Source organism: Gekko japonicus, unplaced genomic scaffold (genome assembly GCF_001447785.1).
Source record: "Gekko japonicus isolate JY-2015 unplaced genomic scaffold, Gekko_japonicus_V1.1 scaffold10, whole genome shotgun sequence".
Taxonomy (NCBI): Eukaryota; Metazoa; Chordata; class Lepidosauria; order Squamata; family Gekkonidae; genus Gekko; species Gekko japonicus.
In genome coordinates this window covers 2838544-2859330 of record NW_015167526.1, presented here as the reverse complement: position 1 = coordinate 2859330, position 20787 = coordinate 2838544, and the positions used below count along the sequence as shown (strand labels likewise).

At 44.8% G+C, this 20787-nt stretch overlaps 1 protein-coding gene across 4 annotated transcripts in view; it reads right to left on the bottom strand.

Moving 5' to 3' along the window:
• Nucleotides 1-20787, bottom strand: part of ATXN2 (ataxin 2) — a 60208-nt gene that overhangs the window by 34393 nt on the left and 5028 nt on the right. For all 4 annotated transcript variants that reach the window (XM_015413224.1, XM_015413225.1, XM_015413222.1 and 1 more), the window contains exons 5-12: nucleotides 18825-18839; nucleotides 14209-14333; nucleotides 13388-13479; nucleotides 10957-11154; nucleotides 9223-9401; nucleotides 7310-7501; nucleotides 4219-4401; nucleotides 199-396 (exon numbers count right to left, since the gene is read on the bottom strand). In XM_015413224.1, coding sequence (XP_015268710.1) covers nucleotides 199-396; nucleotides 4219-4401; nucleotides 7310-7501; nucleotides 9223-9401; nucleotides 10957-11154; nucleotides 13388-13479; nucleotides 14209-14333; nucleotides 18825-18839 — 1182 coding nt within the window. The remainder of the gene's footprint in view (nucleotides 1-198; nucleotides 397-4218; nucleotides 4402-7309; nucleotides 7502-9222; nucleotides 9402-10956; nucleotides 11155-13387; nucleotides 13480-14208; nucleotides 14334-18824; nucleotides 18840-20787) is intronic.

Here is a 20787-nt window from a genome sequence, read left to right as displayed (position 1 = left end):
CCCCAAAGGGTTCTGTACGAAGACAGAGAAAGCGGACTGCACAATGATGCGCAAACCCAAAGGCATAAAAATAAACGTGTGGGTGGATAATTGTTCCCCAAGCATTTCAACACAAAGGCAATTTTTAGATCACTGCATGTTTTTGAAATTCTAACTCAAGCTCGGAACAGGGTGAAATAATAGATTATTATTTTTTACCTTCACCAGACGGGGTATCTGCTTGATTGGATGCAGGACTGGCAGGGGTAGGAGAAGCAGCCGGGACAGGAGAGGCTACAGACTCTGCCGGAGTAGAGCCAGTTTGGGGAGAGGAGAGGGCTGGCCCAGAGGGCACACCTCCAATACTGCTTTGCCGTGGAGACCGAGGTCTGTGTGCTTTAGGAGATAACCTAGGAGCTGGGAACACCAAGGGGGAGGGGGGAAAGTTATTCTACCATAATACTATACAGCTGTTTGGCACTAATAAAACTGTCATCTAATACCATATTTTTTTACATGGAGTTTTAAGGAGGCCAGGCTGGCGACAATGAGGGCCAGGGCCTTCTTGGTGGCAGCTCCACTCTGGTGGAACGAGCTCCCAGAGATCAGGGCCCTGCGGGACCTTGTGCAGTTCCGCGGGACCTTGTGCAGTTCCGCGGGGCCTGCAAAACGGAGCTCTCCCGCCAGGCCTTTGGGAGCCGCCGCCACCGCTAACCACCACCATTAACAACTAACAACTGAAAGCTGACGGTGAGAGAGCCCTTGTCTCCCAGAACATTTAATGACAGTTGATCTTAGTCACCAGAAGGGGAGCTGCAAGAAGATCGAGGAACCAACAATAAGAAGAGTGGATTGTGTCATCACAGCCATCGGGAATTACCGTTTTTAGCACTTTACTGAGTTGTATCGTTTAAATGATTTTACAATTGTTTTAATTCAAAATTAGTTACGTTTTATTGTAAACTATGTACTGTTTTTATGTCAGCCGCCCAGAGCCGGCTTTGGCTGGGAGGGTGGGGTAAAAACCCAATAAATAAATAAATAAATAAATAAATAAATAAATATCTACACTGAGCTTATAAAATGGTTAAGAGAAGCCCACCAATGAAATTCTCAATTTCTGTGATATGGCACCTCTCTCCACCCTAGCAACAACTGTTTCATATGAAGTAAGGAACATGCCGACCACATGACCACGGAAACATCTTCGGACAGCGCTGGCTCTTCGGCTTTGAAACGGAGATGAGCACCGCAACCCTAGAGTCGGACTCGACTGGCTTTCGAGCAAGGGAAACCTTAAGGAACTCCAGCTCGCAGCCCAAAGAATCCCTCGTTTAAGTAACTGATTGCGCCGAAGCAGAAATTGTGGAGACTTTATTCATAGCCCAGCGAACATTCCGTTGCTCTCACAGCTAGCCATCCCCACTTGCACCACGGAGCTCTCCAGGAATCCAGCCTAGCAGTTCACACACATCTATAGCATGCAGCCAAGGACAGGTACGCAATACAGCTCCAAATGAAGGGGGGGGGGGAAGGGATATAGCTGCTGCCAGTGGGAAACATTCCACTGGATTTTCAACGGTCTGGAGAAAAAAATGTTGTTCCTTTAATTGAAGTTTAGCAGCCCAAATAGGGTTGGGGGGCAGCCAGGACTTCGATGGGAGACCACCAAGGAACCTGGAGTTGCTACGCAAAGGAAGGCAACGGCAAACCATCACTGCTCATCTCTTGCCTTGGAAGACCCCACAGGTGGGATCACCGTTGAGTTGGCTGCAACTCAGCAGCACCTTCTTCTTCTTCTTCTTTAATCGAGCCTTAATGGGATATTATTTACCTCCATGCTATGTTGCCCATTTCGACACACTGAGACTCTATTAAAGGCACAGGGCATGCTTCTCCAGGCCTGTTGGCAACCTTATTGAATATAGTGATCTTCCACCCCAGCAGCCGTGTCATGAGAAAAAAACAACCCACAATCCCAGGTTTGGGTAGCAACCAAGGCTCCCTCTAAGCTGTGGAGTCATGTGAGCAAAAATTATACTTTGTGAGCTACTGGCATTAAAGTTGTGAGGGAGCGATCTGGCTACTGCAAAGATTAATTTGCTCTGGAGCCATCTTTCCTGAGCTAAGGCAAAATTGTGTGAGCCGGAGGCTAAGAAACTGTGAGCTAGCTCACACTAACTCAGCTTAGAGGGAACACTGGTAGCAACCTATGCCACTTGGCTGCGTGGCACATGCCTCAGAGGTTCCCCACACTCTCTTGGCTAACTCAAATTAGAATAGGGTGTAACGAGGGGGGGGGGAGAGGGAAACCAGGACATTAAAAAAAAAAAAACAAGACTCCCAGTACGCGGCACAGAAAACCCAGCTGCCACTACGAAAGACCAAGAGACATTGCAGAACTGCGTCGATAAGAGGTTCTCCTCCCTCTCACCGGCAGAAAGTGCCAACCAATCAGGCTCCTGGCCTCATTCCTTTTTCCCATTCAACTTTGGCACAGTTTATATAATTATACAGAAATTTAAAGTAATTCAATCAATCAATCGAGCTGAGCTCTGTAGCTGGGATTCCCCCAGAGCTAAACATTTTCTGGGCTACGGCCATGGGTTTTTGAAGATTAGCTAGATACATATGACATTGCCGGCTTCTGCCACTGTATCCTTCAGACGAATGGCATGGCCCATACACTGAAAAGAGGGTTGGGGGGTACATCATTCCAGCCAAGGGGGCCATCTCCAGTGTTGCGATTCCTTTAAAAAAAATCCCCACAGGGAACAGACTCGCCTTAACATGAAGCAACCCTAGGGGACCATCTAGAGCAGCACTGGGTAGAGGGCAGCCCTTTCCTGTAGCAGCCAACAGGCATAACTTCATCCTTCCCAGAAGAGGGAAGCAGAGCAGAGAAAACAGAGGAGGGGGCAGAGAAGGTCTCTTTGGTGTTCAGCACCTCAGAGCCAGGGCTTGCCAGGTGCCCATTTATGATGGACAAACTTTCCGCAATTTTGGCCACCGGCCCACTGACACTCAGCTAGTCGACAGGCAGAAATGGGCCAGCCAAATGGGGGGCAGTGCTCGTCGTCCCAGTATGATGATGTCATTCCTGATGAGACATGGAAGAGCTAGCATTGTGCCCGGGGCAACGTTCTGGTACTTGCACCCAAATGCCACGGTTTCCAAGGAATTCGGGGGCGAGTGCCAGAGCATTGCTCTGGCGGTTCCAGATCACGCGGAATTGACATAGCTGCACATTTCTGACAGGGATGTAATCCAGAGGTGAAGACTGTCTGCCCAGACAGATGAGAGAAACAGTGCCCTCGCTGCTCTAAGTGATAATCTAGCTCTGCCACTCTTAATCGTCATCTGGTTTCTAGGCGGGTGAAATAAGGGAAAAGAATTAACCAACACACATTTGTTGTTGTTGTTCAGTCGCACACTCAAGTCAGACTCCTTGTGACCCCGTGGACCACATCACGCCAGGCCCGCCTGTCTTCCATCGTGCTCTGGAGTTTGCTCAATTTCATGTTCGTTGCATCGATGACACTGTCTAACCATCTCATCCTTTGCCGTCCCCGTCTTCTTTGACCTTCAATCTTTCCCAGCATCAGGGTCTTCTCCAGTGAGTGCTCCCCTCTCATGTGGTGGCCAAAGTATTTGAGCTTCAGCTTCGGCATCTGGCCTTCCAGGGAACAATCAGGGTTGATTTCTTTTAGGACTGACTGATTTGATCTCCTGGCAGTCCAAGGGACTCTCAAGAGTCTTCTCCAGCACCATAATTCGGAAGCATCTATTCTTCGGCGCTCGGCCTTCCTTATGGTCCAACTCTCACAGCCTTACATTACTACTTGGAATGCCATTGCTTTGACCATACTTTGACTCTACTTTTTATTATGCTGTCTGGGTTTTCCATCACTTTCCGCCCAAGGAGCAGGCGTCTTTTAATTTCATGGCTGCAGTGATCTTGGATACTGGGAACATGAATTCTGTCACTGCTTCCACAACTTCCCCTTCTGTTTGCCAAGGAGTGATGGGGCCGGATGTCATGATCTTCGTTTTTTTGATGCTGAGTTTCAAGCCGACTTTTGCGCTCTCCTCTTTTACCCTCAGCAAGAGGCTCTTTACCCACAATGTAATTTTCCTCAGAGGACTTGCGTCCTCAACCGTCACTGCCTAGGAATCTAACCCCAATCTCACCAAAATAAGCAAAAGGTCGCTTTCTGCAGGAAGCTGGGCCTTACTTACCTCCGCTGACGACTGACGACCACGTCCCGCCTGAAGGGCTGCCTCTTGTTGACGCAGGAGCAGCAGCTTCCCCGGGCACATTGTGAGAGACAAATTCTAAGCCACTTGAAATTGTACCCCTACCCGTAGAGACTCTGTGCCCTCGAGGGTGCCTTTGTGCCTTAGGAGACATCCGTGGAGGGCCTGGAAAAAGGAGCACACATGCACACACATACCCTAAACTGTGAATATCACACAAAAGCTTCCCCCCCCCCCAGTTAAACCCCATTGACAAAACAGTATCTAAATGCTACCTATATTTGATTTCTCATAACATTTTCTTCTTCTTTAATATGGGTCTTAGCAAGCAGAGGTCCACCAGTGGCTATTAGCTACAAGGTATAGATGGGAACTCTCAGTCTGGGGCAAGAGATGCTCTGTATTCTTGGTGCTTGGGGGGGGCGGCAACAGTGGGAGGGCTTCTAGTGTCCTGGCTCCCCTGCTGGACCTCCTGATGGCACTTGGGCTTTTTTGCCACTGTGTGACACAGAGTGTTGGACTGGATGGGCCATTGGCCTGATCCAACATTGGTTTCTCTTATGTTCTTATAGGAACTCTCATGTTGGGGCAGGTGATGCTCTGTATTCTTGGTGCTTGGGGGGGGGGGGCAACAGTGGGAGGGCTTCTAGTGTCCTGGCTCCACTGCTAAACCTCCTGATGGCACCTGGTATTTTTGGCCACTGTGTGACACAGAGTGTTGGACTAGATGGGCCATTGGCCTGATCCAACACTGGCTTCTCTTATGTTCTTATGTTCACTCTCAGTCCCTTAAAAACACAGAAGAAGACCTCATCTTAGCTTCTGTGGCCCACAGACTTTCAAAGAGTTCACAAAATTCTGATCTGTGTGTTTTGGGGTGGAAGATTCTAATCATTCCCGTGGAAGAAAAGTTGGGAAATGTGATGGTAAAAACGCAAAATTAAGGCAAAAACCAAAGAAGAAATTTCAATGTAGTGTATTTTCAACTCTTGCGATTTCTGAGTTTTTACACGGCAATTGTTTCAAGAGCTGTCTTAAGCATTACACATTTTCACAGTACTTTAAAGCAAGGAAATCACATCCCCCAAAAACATATTTTTGTATCTCCCATATTCATCAAAAACAATACTCATATTAGCTAGTTTCAGGTTCACAGCACAGGGTATCACTGTATATCATCCACAACCCCAGGACAGAATTGAAATTAATGACTCTACTGAACAGGCCGGGGAGAGTCACAATGACTTACAAACACAATTAAGCATCCTAACCAAGGCTCCCTCTAAGCTGTGGAGTCTTGTGAGCAAAAATTCTACTTTGTGAGCCACTGGCATGAAAGTTATGAGCGAGCGATTGGGCTGCTGCATAAATTAGTTGGCTCTGGAGCCATCCTTCCTGAGCGAAGACAGAAATGTGTGAGCTGGAGGCTAAAAAACTGTGAACTGGCTCACACTCACTCAGCTCACAGGGAACATTGATCCTAACTGTTCTCCCCTAACACAGCTGCCAGGAAGGAGAATGGGCTGTAATGGGCACAATCTGGAGGGCTCTGACTAATTTGTGCACCAAGAAGGAAGCAAGACGATGCAGACGCAGCACTCCCAGTTCCTCAGTGTCTCCTCCCCTGCCTTCCACAGAATGCAGAAATCCCCCCCCCCCCGGGCACCTTAACAATGGCTGTAATGTCAACCACTCTTATTATGCGTTTCATTTTGCCCTTCCTCTAGGACAGGGGTGGCCAAACTGTGGCTCGGGAGCCACATACGGCTCTTTCACACATATTGTGCGGCTCCCAGCAGAGCAGCTGGGGAAGCGAAGGGAAGGCATGCCTGCCTGCCTGCCTGCCTGCCTTCCATCCATTTGCTTTCTTTGTTTCTCTCTTTCATTCTTTCTTTCCACCTCTTTCATTCTTTCTTTCCACCTTTCTCTCTATTTCTCTCTCTCTTAGACAAATGAATATCATTAGCAAACAAACAAATATAATTGGACAAATAAATATCATAATCAATATCTGTTTTTACCCCGTCTGTTTTTATTTTTTTAGCAGTCCCATTTAATGTTAACAAAAGGCAAATTTGCATATTTCCCAGTAAAAACGCGTGTGTGATATTTGTTCGTGTCTTGCGGCTCTCGAACATCTGATGTTTATTCTGTGTGGCTCTCACATTGAGCAAGTTTGACCACCCCCTGCTCTAGGAGTTCAGAGCAACGCACATGATTCCCCCCCCCCTCCCCGATCCTCCCAGCATCTCTGTCAGACAGGTTATGGGTTGAGAGACAGGATACACCTGGCCCCGGATCACCCAGTAAGCTTCATGGGAATGGACAGGTAGACAGTAGAACTCCCTAGTCACAGTCCAGCACAAAAAGTACTACGTAACACTGTCTCTTAATTAATGCTCACTAAGAAACCAACTTCAAACCCTAGCTAAAAGCAAGGCCTGGTCATCTTTAACCAGTGTTCTGTCTAAGCTGAGTTAGTATGAGCGAGCTCACAGTTTTTTAGCCTCCGGCTCATACATTTTTGTCTTAGCTCAGGAAGGAAGGCTCCAGAGCAAACTAATTTATGCAGTAGCCAAATCGCTCACTTACAACTTTAATGCCGGTAGCTCACAAAGTAGAATTTTTGCTCACAAGACTCTACAGCTTAGAGGGAGCATTGACTTTAACCATGTGCAGTAATTCTTAATCATGGTTACGACCAGTGGGGTAAGGGATTACAATCAGTTAAGGGACTCCAAGTGTTCTGTCAGCGTAGACTCCATGCCATATCAAAGGACTGTGACGGGGAAATTTTTGAGGGTCCCAAAAAAACAAGCTTAACTTGTTTTTCGAAGCTTCGGGAAAGGGACTTGGGTCTGTCTGATTTCTGCAAAGTTTTCCCTTAAAATAAAAAGGTTAATTAGAAATAATCGTCTAAAACAAAAAGGATTTTTTAAATATAAAAAGCACATAAATTATATGTTCTATAATGAAGAGGAAACAATTCTGTAACTCTTAACTCACAGGAGAAGGTGGGGGAAGAACACAAAGATAAACAAAAACTCATGAACCAAAATTGTGGTATTTGTACCTTCTGAAGACATGCGTTTAGGCATAGTAGAGACAGGCGCTGGAGAGCCATGAGCAGAGGGGTGAGACGGGGGCCTGGAGGGCCGCCTTGTAGGGGTGGCTGCCCGAGGTGGAAGAGAGTTGGGAGCTGACTGGTAGCGAGAAGGTGGGCGAGAGGAAGGAGATGGGCAAGGCGATGGCCAGGAGGGAACACCTGACAGAACAAATGATATGAAGGAAAGCATAAAAACTAAAGAAAAAAATTATGGGGGGAAAAAAACAGGAGGGGGGGAAAAAACTAAAAATGACCCAAATGATTTCTCATACTTGTTTTAAACCCTTGGGGGACGTCTACAGGGCTTAGAACGACTGCAGCGTGATAGAAGTAGGATTCTGGGTTATTCTACCCTCTTTGGAGAAGAAAACGTAATTGATTTGATCACAATTGTCAACTGAGCTCCCCAATGGTTTAAATTCAGGATTTTAAAGCAGACAGCAAGCCCTGATCAGACCGCACAGGGCACCCTCTGACATGGCAGATGCTCTCTCAAGCAGAGCTGCACAGAATGTCAGTGCCAGCAGTGCCAACTTAAGCATTTAGTCCATATTTTTCTTAGCGGGCAAACCGTGTTTGCACTCTCCCATCTGGAACACACAACTGGACAATACAGGCTATATGGCAAATGGAGCCATTCAGATGCGGATAGCAAAGTGGCTATGTCACTAAAAACATAGTAAACACTTATCTACGCATTTCAAAAACCACAGAAACCCGTTTACAAGAAGGGCTAGGGCGACCTTCAGCATATGGCATTTGTGTTCACTGTGCTGACTGACTAATGGATTTGTTCATCATTTTGGAGAAAGAGGAAGTCAGGAAACAAGCTTCAATTTAGTCCAATTTGCCTGCGGATTATAGCAGCAGGTTCCCCTAGAGGGCATTATTTGCGAGCCCAAAATAGCTTCCCCTGTGGAAGTGCAATGTCCCTGATATTGCACATTATACTTAGCATACGGGAAGGGGAGCACCGCTGAGCCTCTGAATAGTGCTCCCTCATTGGAGATGGTGAGCAGCAGAGCTGAGAATGCCACACCTTGGATTTTAACTTACGGGCCCAAGCGTGTATGTGCTACCACTCAAAACTCCTATAAATGCCACTTACCGTAAACGATTGCACATTCTCCTCTACCCAGTCTCACACTTCATAAAGTTTTATTTTAAAAAATGTATATCCTTTACTATGCAATAAATAAATACTAATTGTTTCCCAGGACAAATCAAGCTGGCAGTAGCATTAACAAGGTGGTATCATCGGGTACAATACTTAAACCAATCATACCGGAGAGAAGATTGCTGGGCTATTTTTCTCCTTGTATCGGGTCCATTTACACTTTTGTGCCTAGCAGGGAGTGACAGAGAAATTCCCTGGCAACTTAGCCTGCTCCCATGCAGTAAGCATTCTCCATGTTGCTTTCATCACCACAGAGTGCAAACGGACACACACTAACAACGGAGCTTCCACACAGGAGTTTTCTGCACACTTTCCTCCGCCAGCCCCTGACAGCCGCAATTTCCCCTGCGTTCCCCCCCCCACACACACACACACACTCCACCACCAGAGGCCATTTTATAAAAATGGTAATTACGATAGCATTATATCATTCAATACTGGTGGCGCAGCAGAGGAAGAGGGCAGCTGCCAAGAGGGGGACCCTAGAAAAATGGTGCTGATGTGGGCACAATCTATGCAGGGCACGAAAACATGCACTGTTTCTTGCAAGTGTTACAAGTCTACCTAAGCCGCCACGGTTCTTACTCTTCAGAGTGATGGGATGCGTCACAATAGGTTACTTTGAAGAAGAGCCATCGCACTGCTCCCGTTGACAGCACGCATGCAAAACAGCTTGCCCTCTAAGGTCACAACGGATACTTGCCTCCATTGACTACTCTTTGGTCTGCTCCAGAACTAGAACTGTAGTCCGATGAGTGAGACCCGGACCTTGAAATGGGGGGCCCTGATCCCGATTGGCCCATCCTTGGGGAATTCTGCCTTCCAGGTGTCCAGGACAGGGTCTCTCTACTCCGTTGTCCAGGTGGAATGTACTTGGTCTCCCTGAAAGAGAGGGGAAATGCACAGGGCGTCGTTAGCCAAGAGCTATACCCTCTGCTCCATTATCCTTTGGCTCAAGACAATGGGCAGGGAAACTACTAAAATGCTCAGAGATGGCAGAACATGGCATCTTTTAACACAAGGCATCATCGCTGCAAACTGCACAGAGCAAACAATTTTACATTCATTATATTGCTTCATTACAGGAGAGCACACCACCCCTCGGCAGCCAAAAAAGGGCACTAAGAGATTTAAATGGCAAGTTTTGAAGGTTATAGAGAGCCGCTACCAACGACATTAACTGGGATAAGGCCCTTATGAAAACAGCAACTGCCTGCGGTGTCAATAGTAACATACTCTGGCCACGCTTTTGCTATATCTATTACATCATGGCCATAGCTACCACCACTAGCACTTTAACGGCTCTTAATTGTATTTGATTTGCTATTTGTAATGAGTATAAATTTTGAGATAATTTGTATGTAATGAATTGTTGTTTTATTGTTTTTTAACTTTTTGTGTGAGCCGTCCTGAGCCTGCTATGGAGGGAAGAGCGGGATACAAATGGAAATAAATAAATAAATAGGTAAAAGGTATTGTGGAGCAGCAGGAGGGAATACTCTTAAGAACCATATTAGCTGGCCGCTATAGTAGAACACGTAAGGAGCAACGCTTTTGTATCTGTGGCTCTTCTGTTATTGAGGATCTTCCCCGTTATATCCTTAAATGCTCAATGTATACGCAACCTAGGTTAAAATTTCTCTCCGGTATTTTATCAGACTTAAGCTTTTATTCAGACTTCTGAGAAGATTATTTTTGTTAGCTGATTCCAATGCCAATATATTCTATAGAATGGCTCTATTTGCCTTGGCTGCAAAGAAAATACGGGCCAACGCTGTTCTTATAGGAACTAGTTAATATTGATCTTAGTGGGTACATTTTGATTCAATTGCTTATAAACTTCGGTTTTATGGTTTTATAATATCTTGGATTTTACTCAATTTTGTGCCATTATTCATGTTTACAGTATTCCTCTCTGCTGTTATCTTTGGTTTGTAATGGCCTATGGCTAAATACAATAAATTTTAATTCTCTTAAGAACAGACCACCACAATCTAAAGCATCACGTCAGACCACGTTAAGGTCAGATCACATTAACTCATAGTTAGATGGCAACTGATCACTATTCAGATACGTGACAAAGCAAAACCAAAAGGAATATCTGGACATTGTAGAAAAACACTCTAGTAATTTTAAATGCAGTGATATTTTTTTTTATCAATGACCATCATAGTTCAATGGAGAAACTTGTCTTGTAACACAGGAGGCCAGTCCTCTGACCGGATTCAAACTGAAGATGACCAAATGCCCCAAATACACAACTCCGTGAGTTCACAGACAGAAACCTTTTCATAGAAAAAGCTTAGGCAGGTAAGCAACTTCTGCACTTTGAGTCCCAGACAGCAAAGAAATTAGTCAAGCTGTTGGGATTTAGCTCAGCAAAACCCAAAATGTTTCTCAAACATTAACGTCCATTGGGGCAACGATCCTCAGATACCTGCTTGTCACACTATGGCCCTCTCGCTCATTCGCGTTTCTCTGGACAGCTGTGTATTTTTCTTCCTCGGACCGGTCATCGTTTTCCAGAGCAGCTCTAGCTTTGTATTGAGCACTTGATTCAATTTCTTCTGCTAACTGCGTTGCTCTGGCTTCCCGCTTTAAAAACTCTTCTGAGTTATCCCTTTCTAAGGGCACCCTAAAAGGAGGAAAGGAGAAGACGACCAAAAGATTGATTTCAAGGCATATGGAAGAAAAAACTTTATTATGGGGTGATTTTCACACATATTTTTGGAAAGTCCTGCTCATAATGACCTGTCTACAAAGGAATTCCTGTACAATGCAGAAGATTTCGGTATTCTGGAATGCACACTCAGCTCAAGAAAGGCACCTGGCAGAGCTTCAGGGGCCACATCTCGAATGTCCTGCAGAGGTATGTCTTTAGGCACACCCAATGTGTCCTAACATCTTTGCATTACAGGAGAAGACCAGCCATGATTCACAGCTGTGTCTCAGAGAGGTGTTCCCATACAGGATTTCAATAATCAAAACAGGGGCCTTATCTCAAAGATCTACTCACTACTACTCCAAAACTCTTGTACTAAGTCTTTGCCTTACCAAGCAGCTTGGCAGAGAGATTGTACAGAAATTCTTACTAATGAACTCTGGAATAGATTACGGAACTCTACTAGTTTCACTACTAAAACCATAGCAGTGTGTTTCCAAAATCTGAAGGTAATGACTAGATGGTATGCAACACCTCATAAACTCTCTCATATATCACCTGCGAAATCCCCTCGGTGTTGAAAAGAATGCCAACAAATAGGAGATTTTGCCCACTGCTGGTGGCGTTGTGTAAAAATTAAGAAATTTTGGATGGAAATATTAGATATCATTCAGGCTGTTACCTCTGTACAAATCCCATTTTTACCGGAGATTTTATTCTTAAATGCTTGGCCGCAGGAATTAACTGCTAGATCACACAGAGATACCATTGAAGTTATGTTGGACACTGCCAAAACAGCAATAGCATCTTATTGGAAGGATACTAAAGCACCAAATGTGAAGGTATGGTTCCGGAAATTATGGAATCACTATCTAATGGATGCAGTCACAAACAAACTGAACTATATGTCTCAAAGCTCAAACCAGGATAAGTTTACAGGAAAATGGTATCGTGCTTGACTGTCTATCTAAACAGCAATATATCTCTTCTGAATGGACCCAATTCCATAAATGGATCTGATATTTAGATTCTTGATTTGTGACAATTATTTTTACAATTTGTATTTTTATTTGCATTTACTTATTTATATATTTATTTACTTAATGATTTAATTAAGTTATACATAATACATGCCGTGCTTAACTTGTTGCAGTACGTTATTATTTGCTGACAAGTTGGAGTGTTAGTAATATGTTTCTGAAGTTGTAAGTTTAACGCTCTATCAATCTAGTTCTGTATATATTTATTGTTGATTCGGACTACACAATTTGTTACAATTATTATTCCAAAGTCTTGTTCTACATGTATGTAATTGTTCAATTCAATAAAATCTTTAAAATGTAAAAAAAAGAGAGAGAGAGATGTTCCTATGCCATTACTGATGGAACACACTTTAAATGACAACTGTGTATACTATTGGGGCAGTTAGATACCTACAATGCACTTAATCTGGTCCGCAATACCCAGCAGTTAGCAGCTGTCTGCCTAGTTACTTCTGCTGCTTTAAGTAAAATAGGCCAAATCTCTCTCTCCCCTTCTCTCTCTCTCTCTCTCTCTCTCTCTCTTTCTCTCTCTCTCTCTGTGCTGGAATAAGGTAGACTGCATTATTTCCAGCTATGGATGGGAGAGGCCATCTTTGAATGCTCACCCATACACAAATTCCCTGCAGGGGTTGTTGTTTTTTTTAAAAAAAATCTCATTATGGAAAAGTTTCTATCCTAGCCCATTTGATGCTGTGTCAGTCAAAATATTGATACACACACTGCTGTTAAGGACACACTCATCCCCTCCATTGTTCTCTATGGTGGGGGAAAAGTAACTTTTTTAGCACCATAGAGGAGGGGATGGGGGCAACCTGTTTGGGGGCCCATAGAATTGGACCCCCTGGTCCAATGTTCTTGAAACTTGGTGTGTATCTTGGGGAGAGGCTCCAGCAGCTACCCTGTGAGTTTGGGGCCTCTCCCTCCCCTCCAGCCCCCAGAATATACCCCATGTTTTCACCATTGATTTCAATGGCCCATAGGATTGGCGGCAATTTGGCGGCAAGCCGATTCAGACCAGAGAAACTGAATCGGCCCGCAGCAGCCTGAAAGGGGCCAGAATGCGCCATTTTCAGGGGTGCATTCAGTTCAGATGAACCACTGCACGGGCAAGATGAGCCAGAAGCAACCAGCGTAAAATACAAAAGCTACTTATTGCAACTTACGTATATGAAGATAAACTGCTGTCATAAGTCGACACTACGCCGTAGTTTTCTTCGTTGTATCGAAACATGTCATTGGGATCCCATCCATTAGACTACAGGGGGAAAAGCTTGGGTCTCAAAATGGCACAAACGCAGCACGTTTCCTCAAGTTTAAAGAAGTGTCTTTGTACTTTGTGATCAGAAGCTGCAAATACTGGACATTGTTGAACAGAAGAGCCGTTTTCTACTAAGCACTGATGCGCCCCAGCTACAGCCATAACTAAGAGAGGATTCGCCACTGTAAACACAACAACTGTTTGCCTTATCGTGGCTAGTGGCAGGCAAAATCCCACATGGGTGGTTACCTGAGACTGTAGCATTTGACATAGGAATAGATGGATTTAAAATTCCTGCCCAGTTTAGGAGTGACAAGAGTGGCAGAGTTCTTATGGGGTGCAAACATTATGGAGAGCTAATCCCTCAGAAGGTCCAAAATTGTAACTTTCTCAAATTTGGAGAAGGCTTCATTACCGGAGCCACACTTTTTCTTTTCACAGGTTCCTTCATTTTAAAGCATAAGTTCAACACAGTCCATTTTTACCCAGTTTACTCTTTCCTGAATACATTCTGTGTTGACTTAAAACAAAAGTTCCTTACAAGTGAAATTATGACAAAGACAGAAAATGCAATCCTAGTCAAGTGTGTGTGCGTGTGTTTGGGAGGGGATCCTCTGGAACAACTTTTCAGGGACAGTAGGGGTAAAGAACAAACATGGCATTTTACCTGGACATTTCTGCTCCAAATTCCACCCACCCCACCAGTGTAAGGTGTGATGTACTTACAACATCGGTTTCTAATGCTTCAAGGTCCTCTGCAGTGGAAGCTTCTCCACCATCCCAAGGTTCAAGATCCTTCTCTTTGTGCTCACCATTCACTTTAGCACTGATTGCAGAATCTGTAAAAGCATCTACAGTTGGAAAAAATGACAGAAAGAAAGGGCTGTTAAGAAATGCGAATCTAGTTATCTACTGAAGCTCTCCTTCTTAGGTAGGTTCTCCTTTTGCTTAATTTGAGAGTCAGTCAGTGTGACACCTCTCATTCCCGTGTCCAGATAAGACCTTTCCTTTGTTCTTGGCTTTTTAACACCATGCAGGAGGTTAACCAGCTTGGGTTTGGGGACAGTTAATACTGCCTTCAGGTGAGTCTGACCAACTGGAAGTAGATGGCTAGAGCAGGAAGCTTTGGCTCTAGGGAGCTCATACCCCCCATCTTGTTTGTCTTGAGGGTGCCAGTGGGCTTGAGTTTTGCTGTTCTACCACACACAGCTACTACCCACTGAAACTCTCCTGAAGGAGACAGTCATGAGCAATGCTCCCTCTAAGCTGTGGAGTCATGTGAGCAAAAATTCCACTGCATAAATGAGTTTGCTCCGGAGCCATCCTTCCTGAGCTGAGACAAAAATGTGTGAGCTGGAGGCTAAAAAACTGTGAGCTAGCTCACACTGACTCAGCTTAGAGGGAACACTGGTCATGAGACCCCCTTCGTGAAGCAGCTATCCCTGGACCCAAACGCGCCCAACAATGATGAGCTGGTGTCTACTAACCCTTATTGGGATGGAGTCCTCAAGCGGCTGGTGGTCGTGGTGGCCTTGCACTGCCAGCTTCCTTGGATGAAACCATTTCTCTGGGCCCCTTTCAGGCTGGTTTCTGACCTGTTTTGTGACTGAAACTGCCTTGAGTGCAGTGCTCCCTCTAAGCTGAGTTAGTGTGAGCTAGCTCACAGGTTTTTAGCCTCCGGCTCACACATTTTTTGTCTTAGCCCAGGAAGGACGGCTCCAAAGCAAACTGATTTATGGCAGCAGCCAAATCGCTTGCTCACAACTTTAATGCCGGTTGTTCAGAGTAGAATTTTTGCTCACAGGACTCCACAGCTTAGAGGGAACATTGCTTGAGTGCCCAGAGTACTGACATTTGCCAAAGGAAATGCCATGACCCTGTTGATTCTAATTCTTTGGGATCTTTCAGCATTTTCCAGTACCATTAACCATGGTACATTTCTGGATAGATTGGCTGGCATGGAATGGGGTTGGCCAGAATGGATACTGGCTGATGATTCATAGAATCACAGAGTTGGAAGGGGCCATACAGAACATCTAGTCCAAACCCCTGCCCAATGCAGGACCAGCCTAAAGCATCTCCTCTCTGGCCCAGCAGACCAGTACCAGAAGGTCCTGCTGGACTACTCAATCCCCCTGGTGCTAGTACTATGGAGTGCTGCAGGGGTCCCACCTCTCTCACATAACCCTTGCAACACTGCAGGACATTCTAGGGCGTGCTCTAGGGCACCATCCAAGCCTTTTCCATGTTAGAGTTGCCTTGACTGATCTAAGGCTGTGCCCTAAAGCACAATCACGCTTCCCTGAAGCCCTTTATGGCCAGGGACCTACATACCTGAGGGGCCACCTTTCCCCACATGTATCCCAGAGAGCACTGAGATCAGGGGCCCAGGATCGGCTGGCCCTCCCAAGTCTCAAGGAGGCCAGGCTAGCAACAACCAGGGCCAGGGCTTTTTCGGTGGCCGCTCCATTCTGGTGGAATGAGCTCCTAGAAGAGATCAGGGCCCTGCGGGCCCTTCGGCGGTTCCGCAGGGCCTGTAAAACGGAGCTCTCCCGCCAGGCTTTCGGAGCCGCTGCCACCACTAAGTACTGACAGCTTGAGACAGGAGAGCCCTGTCGCCCTCTGGGATTTCTAACTACAGCCTGAGCCAGCCATCTAAGACGACCTAAGAAGACCAAAGAGCTGACTGCGGAGAGAGAAAATTGTGTAACAACTACCGCTGTGAAATTACTGAAATTACTGATACTAGCACTTCATTATATTTATGGCTTACATGCTTTTAGAATTGCTTAATTGTTTAATTGTTGTTGATGATCTATTTTATGTGTACTGTAAAACTTTAGGTTGTTTTATGTAAGCCGCCCTGAGCCAGCCTCGGCCAAGAGGGTGGTGTAGAAATTTATCAAATCAAATCAACTACTGTTGACCTTCTCTTGGAAGAGCCCCTTATACTTCTGAAGAGTTCCATGGCTCCCTGGCAAGCTACTGTACTACAGCACGATGGAGCTTCCAAACCCACTACTTCTTCTTACACAGCATTTACACTATGCTAGAAGGAAAATGACAGTTATCTTAGAAGCAATGTGCAAACGATACCGGCCTGCTAAGGATTACAAGATAACATTTGTAGAACACTTTGGACACAGAAAGTGCTCTACAAATGTTAAGTACTGTTATTAAGTCTGTGAAAGGACCTTAAAGGACACCTGAACTCCAGGTTTCACACATGTATAATCTCTCATAAGAGAGTCCTGTGGTACCAAGAATAATCCATACTCTCTCTTTCGGTGGGAGCTTGAAACAAAACCCCACATCTAGTAACGCCTGTAAGAAAATAATGTACCCAGATCTTATTCGAAAAGATCCTACTTTCAGCTCACAAACAATCTGGGAAACAGACATACAAGTTTCTCTGACGGCCAAATAATCGAACTTCCGCAGAAGAGATAATGTTTTTGTCTGTGCTATAAATCAGTGTACGCGTAAAAGCTGTCACTCAAGTGCTGAAGGAGTCAGAGCTTTCATGTCCTGTTAATTGATTCTTCAAGTGGAAACCAACTATAAAGAAGACCAAATGGATCTGCATCCCAGCTTTCTTCCTGAGAACTACCTGAACCACCAATGTTTCCACTGAAAATACACGAAAGAAAATTTAGCAGTGATTTGAAAATAAAAAAGGCACCTCTAAACAACACATGCAAGATAGAGATTCAGGTATTTTGCATTAAAAGACCCAAGGGTGGGGGTGGGGAGAGAGAATAAAACGATCACCCGTCAGGTGCCATTCTCAAATCACTCAAATGATTGGAAGCCCCACTTGGCCCAGGAACACCCACCCAAAGAATGGAATAAGTCTTCTCAACACCTAGTTTGTAGTGCAGGGGCATTCCAAGATGTTAAGGGGTAAACTCAGGGGTCATTCCCTGCAGGAGCGCACGGAGCGGAGCTCCGGCAGTAAAGAGCCCAGGGGGCGGGCACATGCAACAAGCCCCGCCCCCTGCTCCCAGCAGCCCTCAGTCAGAGCAAGAAGCAGCCAGGTAAGCTGCAGAGCTCCCCCCCCCCCCGCCCCCCGGTCCAACACAGTCCAGTGGCACCTTTAAGATCATCCAGTAGAGCCTGGAGCAGTGGGTGTCGCCTTCTGACACACTTGCGGTGATGCCAGGGGGTGTGGCATATGCAAATAAATTATGCTAATGAGTCATGCTAATGAGCTCCTGCACCTCTTTTTCTACGAAATGACCCCTGGGTAAACTAATTCATGTTAAGTGATTGTGAGAATGTACCTTGAGATCTAAGGATAGACAGAACGCCAAAGCACAAACTACCGCCGGAAGGATGAAGGTAAATATTACCATCAGAAATGACCTGCTGAAAAGAGCCAGGCTGAAGCAGAGGGTGGCTCAACCAAAATAACAACTGGGTATCCTCTCATTACTTATATGGCAGAGGCTGAAGTGATACCAAAAAACCCTCTGTATGGATCGCTGATCTACTTTTGATCCTAATCTGAACAATACATTTCGTCATTTTGACATTTCCACCAAAACAGTATTGAAGACTGCCTATTTAATAAAATTAAAATTCAGAAACTAAAGAGTCAGACCTAACCCTTAGACAACTTTGGAATTGCTATATGGTTTTAGACTTAATTTTATCTGTACTATACTTTATCTACTCTACTGTACTGTACTTTGTATTACATGCTCAAAATAACTCTAGAATAGTGAACTGAATGGCAGGTTATATATATATATATATATATATATATGTCTTAAATATATGTGATACAAATGTAAAATGTTAAAATTTTTATTGCTATGTTTTTTTTAACAATAAAAAATTATTTAAAAAATAAAAAATAAAATAACAACTACTGCTCTAGGATCACTACCCCCTTCACTAGGACAACTGTTGTGCAAGCTCATTCTCCCCCTTATGGGGACGCAGCATGCATCTGCCTCCTTCAGATGGGGCCCAAAGGGGTAATCTACTCACACTCCCCCTTACACCTTTTGGGGGGCATATAAAAGAGATCCCAGTCTCCTGGCTACTCTATGGATTTACGGCAATTTTCTTGTGACTCTGGGGCGGGGATGGGGGGGAAGAAGAACAGCTGAAGTTTGTGCAAGGGCCAGATCCACTCCCAAAAGAGAAGCTCAGTAAAATACCCCAGTACTGAATCACCAATTTGCAGCATGCATGATTTTCTAGTGCCAAAAAGCTGCAACTGAAAATTACAAATACATCCATTACATACTACAAGAGTTTTGCTGGTGTTTTTTTTTTTACAGAGCATTATGCTAAGTCAAGGTGCAGAAAGAGAAGACTGCCAAGTCAATTACCTGTTTCTGAAGGAACTACAACAAACATGGGAAGAGAAAGAAAGTAAAATTAAGTCAGGTTGTAATGCAGGTGCAAATTCAGGTGCTTTGTGCACACAGCCACATTGCATTCTCTTTCACGTCTATTGTGACTTCTATACCTTCCATGCTCCAAAGACTGACATCCATGACAACATCCTTACCCTCTTTCAGTCAGTACTGCCAAACCACAAGCACACTAGACACCACCAAAATTTGAAAGCTGCTGAAGAAAGCAAACAGCAGCAGAGGCAGCTATCTTTGCTGTATGGCTAAAATTCTAGAACACTGAGAAGTAAATACTTTAACCCAGTCACAGCAGATGTTTTCCCCAATGCCAGAGCCAGTTAGACCAAACATGAGCCATGATTGTGCCACAAATCCCAGAATCCACCACACTCACCAAATACTACAAGGCCTGAAAGATCCCAGGAGCTCTTAATTTAATGAGTGGCGCTTAGCTATTTCCATATTGGACTGGAAACTCAGGGCTTAACAATGGTCCTGGAATACAACTTTATATCGTGAGTGAATGGCCTTTCCCACTTATCAGAACTGATCCATTAGGACAGAAGGGATTCAGAGTGCCAGGGGATGACTGTTCATAAGTAGAACAACCTTCTTCCTCATTCCCTATTTTCAGTGCACAGAAGAGTCGGCTGACCTGCACTTCCTGTGCTCAGAAACCCTCCAGGGCTGTAATGCCAGACTTCAGCTCTTCCCCCGACCCATGCAAACACAAACTCCTCTACAACTTCAGGAATCCCTTTGTTGTTTGATGGAGCTTCCTGTTAAACCAGTCTAAGAAAGCCTCAGATGTCACCTAGAAGGCACAGATCTCTCTCTCTCCCTCTCTCACACACACATCTCTCTACCTTGTTTGATTACAGCTTGGAGAGACCCACCAGGTAAACTAATTTTAGCAAGCATTGATTGCTCTCAACTCTAGAACTTGGGCTTTATTTGAAAGACAACACTGGCAGCCTAACCCAAGTAACCCAAGTGTATCAAGCAGCACTGGATCCCTGTCAAAAGAAAAACTAGGAGAACAAAAAGTCCCTCTCTTTTCAAATACTTAATATGCTAACATTTATTTCTCATAAGTGAACGGCTTGTATGATCCTGACATCAGAACATACAAGAGCTTCTCACTGCTCAGAGTCCCAGGGCATTTAAAGCATTTACCGCTTTTTTGAGAACACCATTTTATTCACCTACTGAACTTCCTGCTCCTTTTATGCCTTATAAATCCAGTTCGGCTTTGATCTCAAACTAGTTGAACTTCCTCGCCAATACCTTACTATTTCCACTTTCTAAGGAAGTCCTCAACAAAAAAAAAGGCTGAAAATATTTAATTTTGTGAACCTGAAGGAAGCTGTGACCAGGAGCTCACAAGTCCAGATTAAGTTTAAAATAGCTACCACCACCCCACTGTATATCTCCATAATGTCATTCCACAGTGTGTGTAGGGCTACAGCTATGTGTTCAATATACTGTAGCGGGCACACTAAATCCCCCCCCCTTCAGCCCTCAACAATTATGAAGCACATAATGTTTTCTTCCGATATTGAAGAAGGTGGCATGACAGTAACAGTGCAGTCCTATGCAGGGTTACACCGGTCTAAATCCATTGTAATCGAAGGGCTTAGAGTGGATTACCTCTGCAAAGGATTGCACTGTAAGGCTGTGATCACACACACAAAATAATCCATTTTCAATCCACTTTCAGTGCACTTTCCAACTGGATTTTCTGTGTGAACTGGCAAAATCCAGTTGGAAAGTGGATTGAAAGTGTGTGTGACCACAGGTTAAAGGTTCCAAGTGGCTGCATTCTTTTGGTAAGCTCCAAAGACTGTTTGTTTCAAATGGGGATCTCTGGTAGAATCCATACTGCAGTGCCAAATCACATGCTTTCTACGTATAAGGCCTTCCCTGGTTTCTCCAG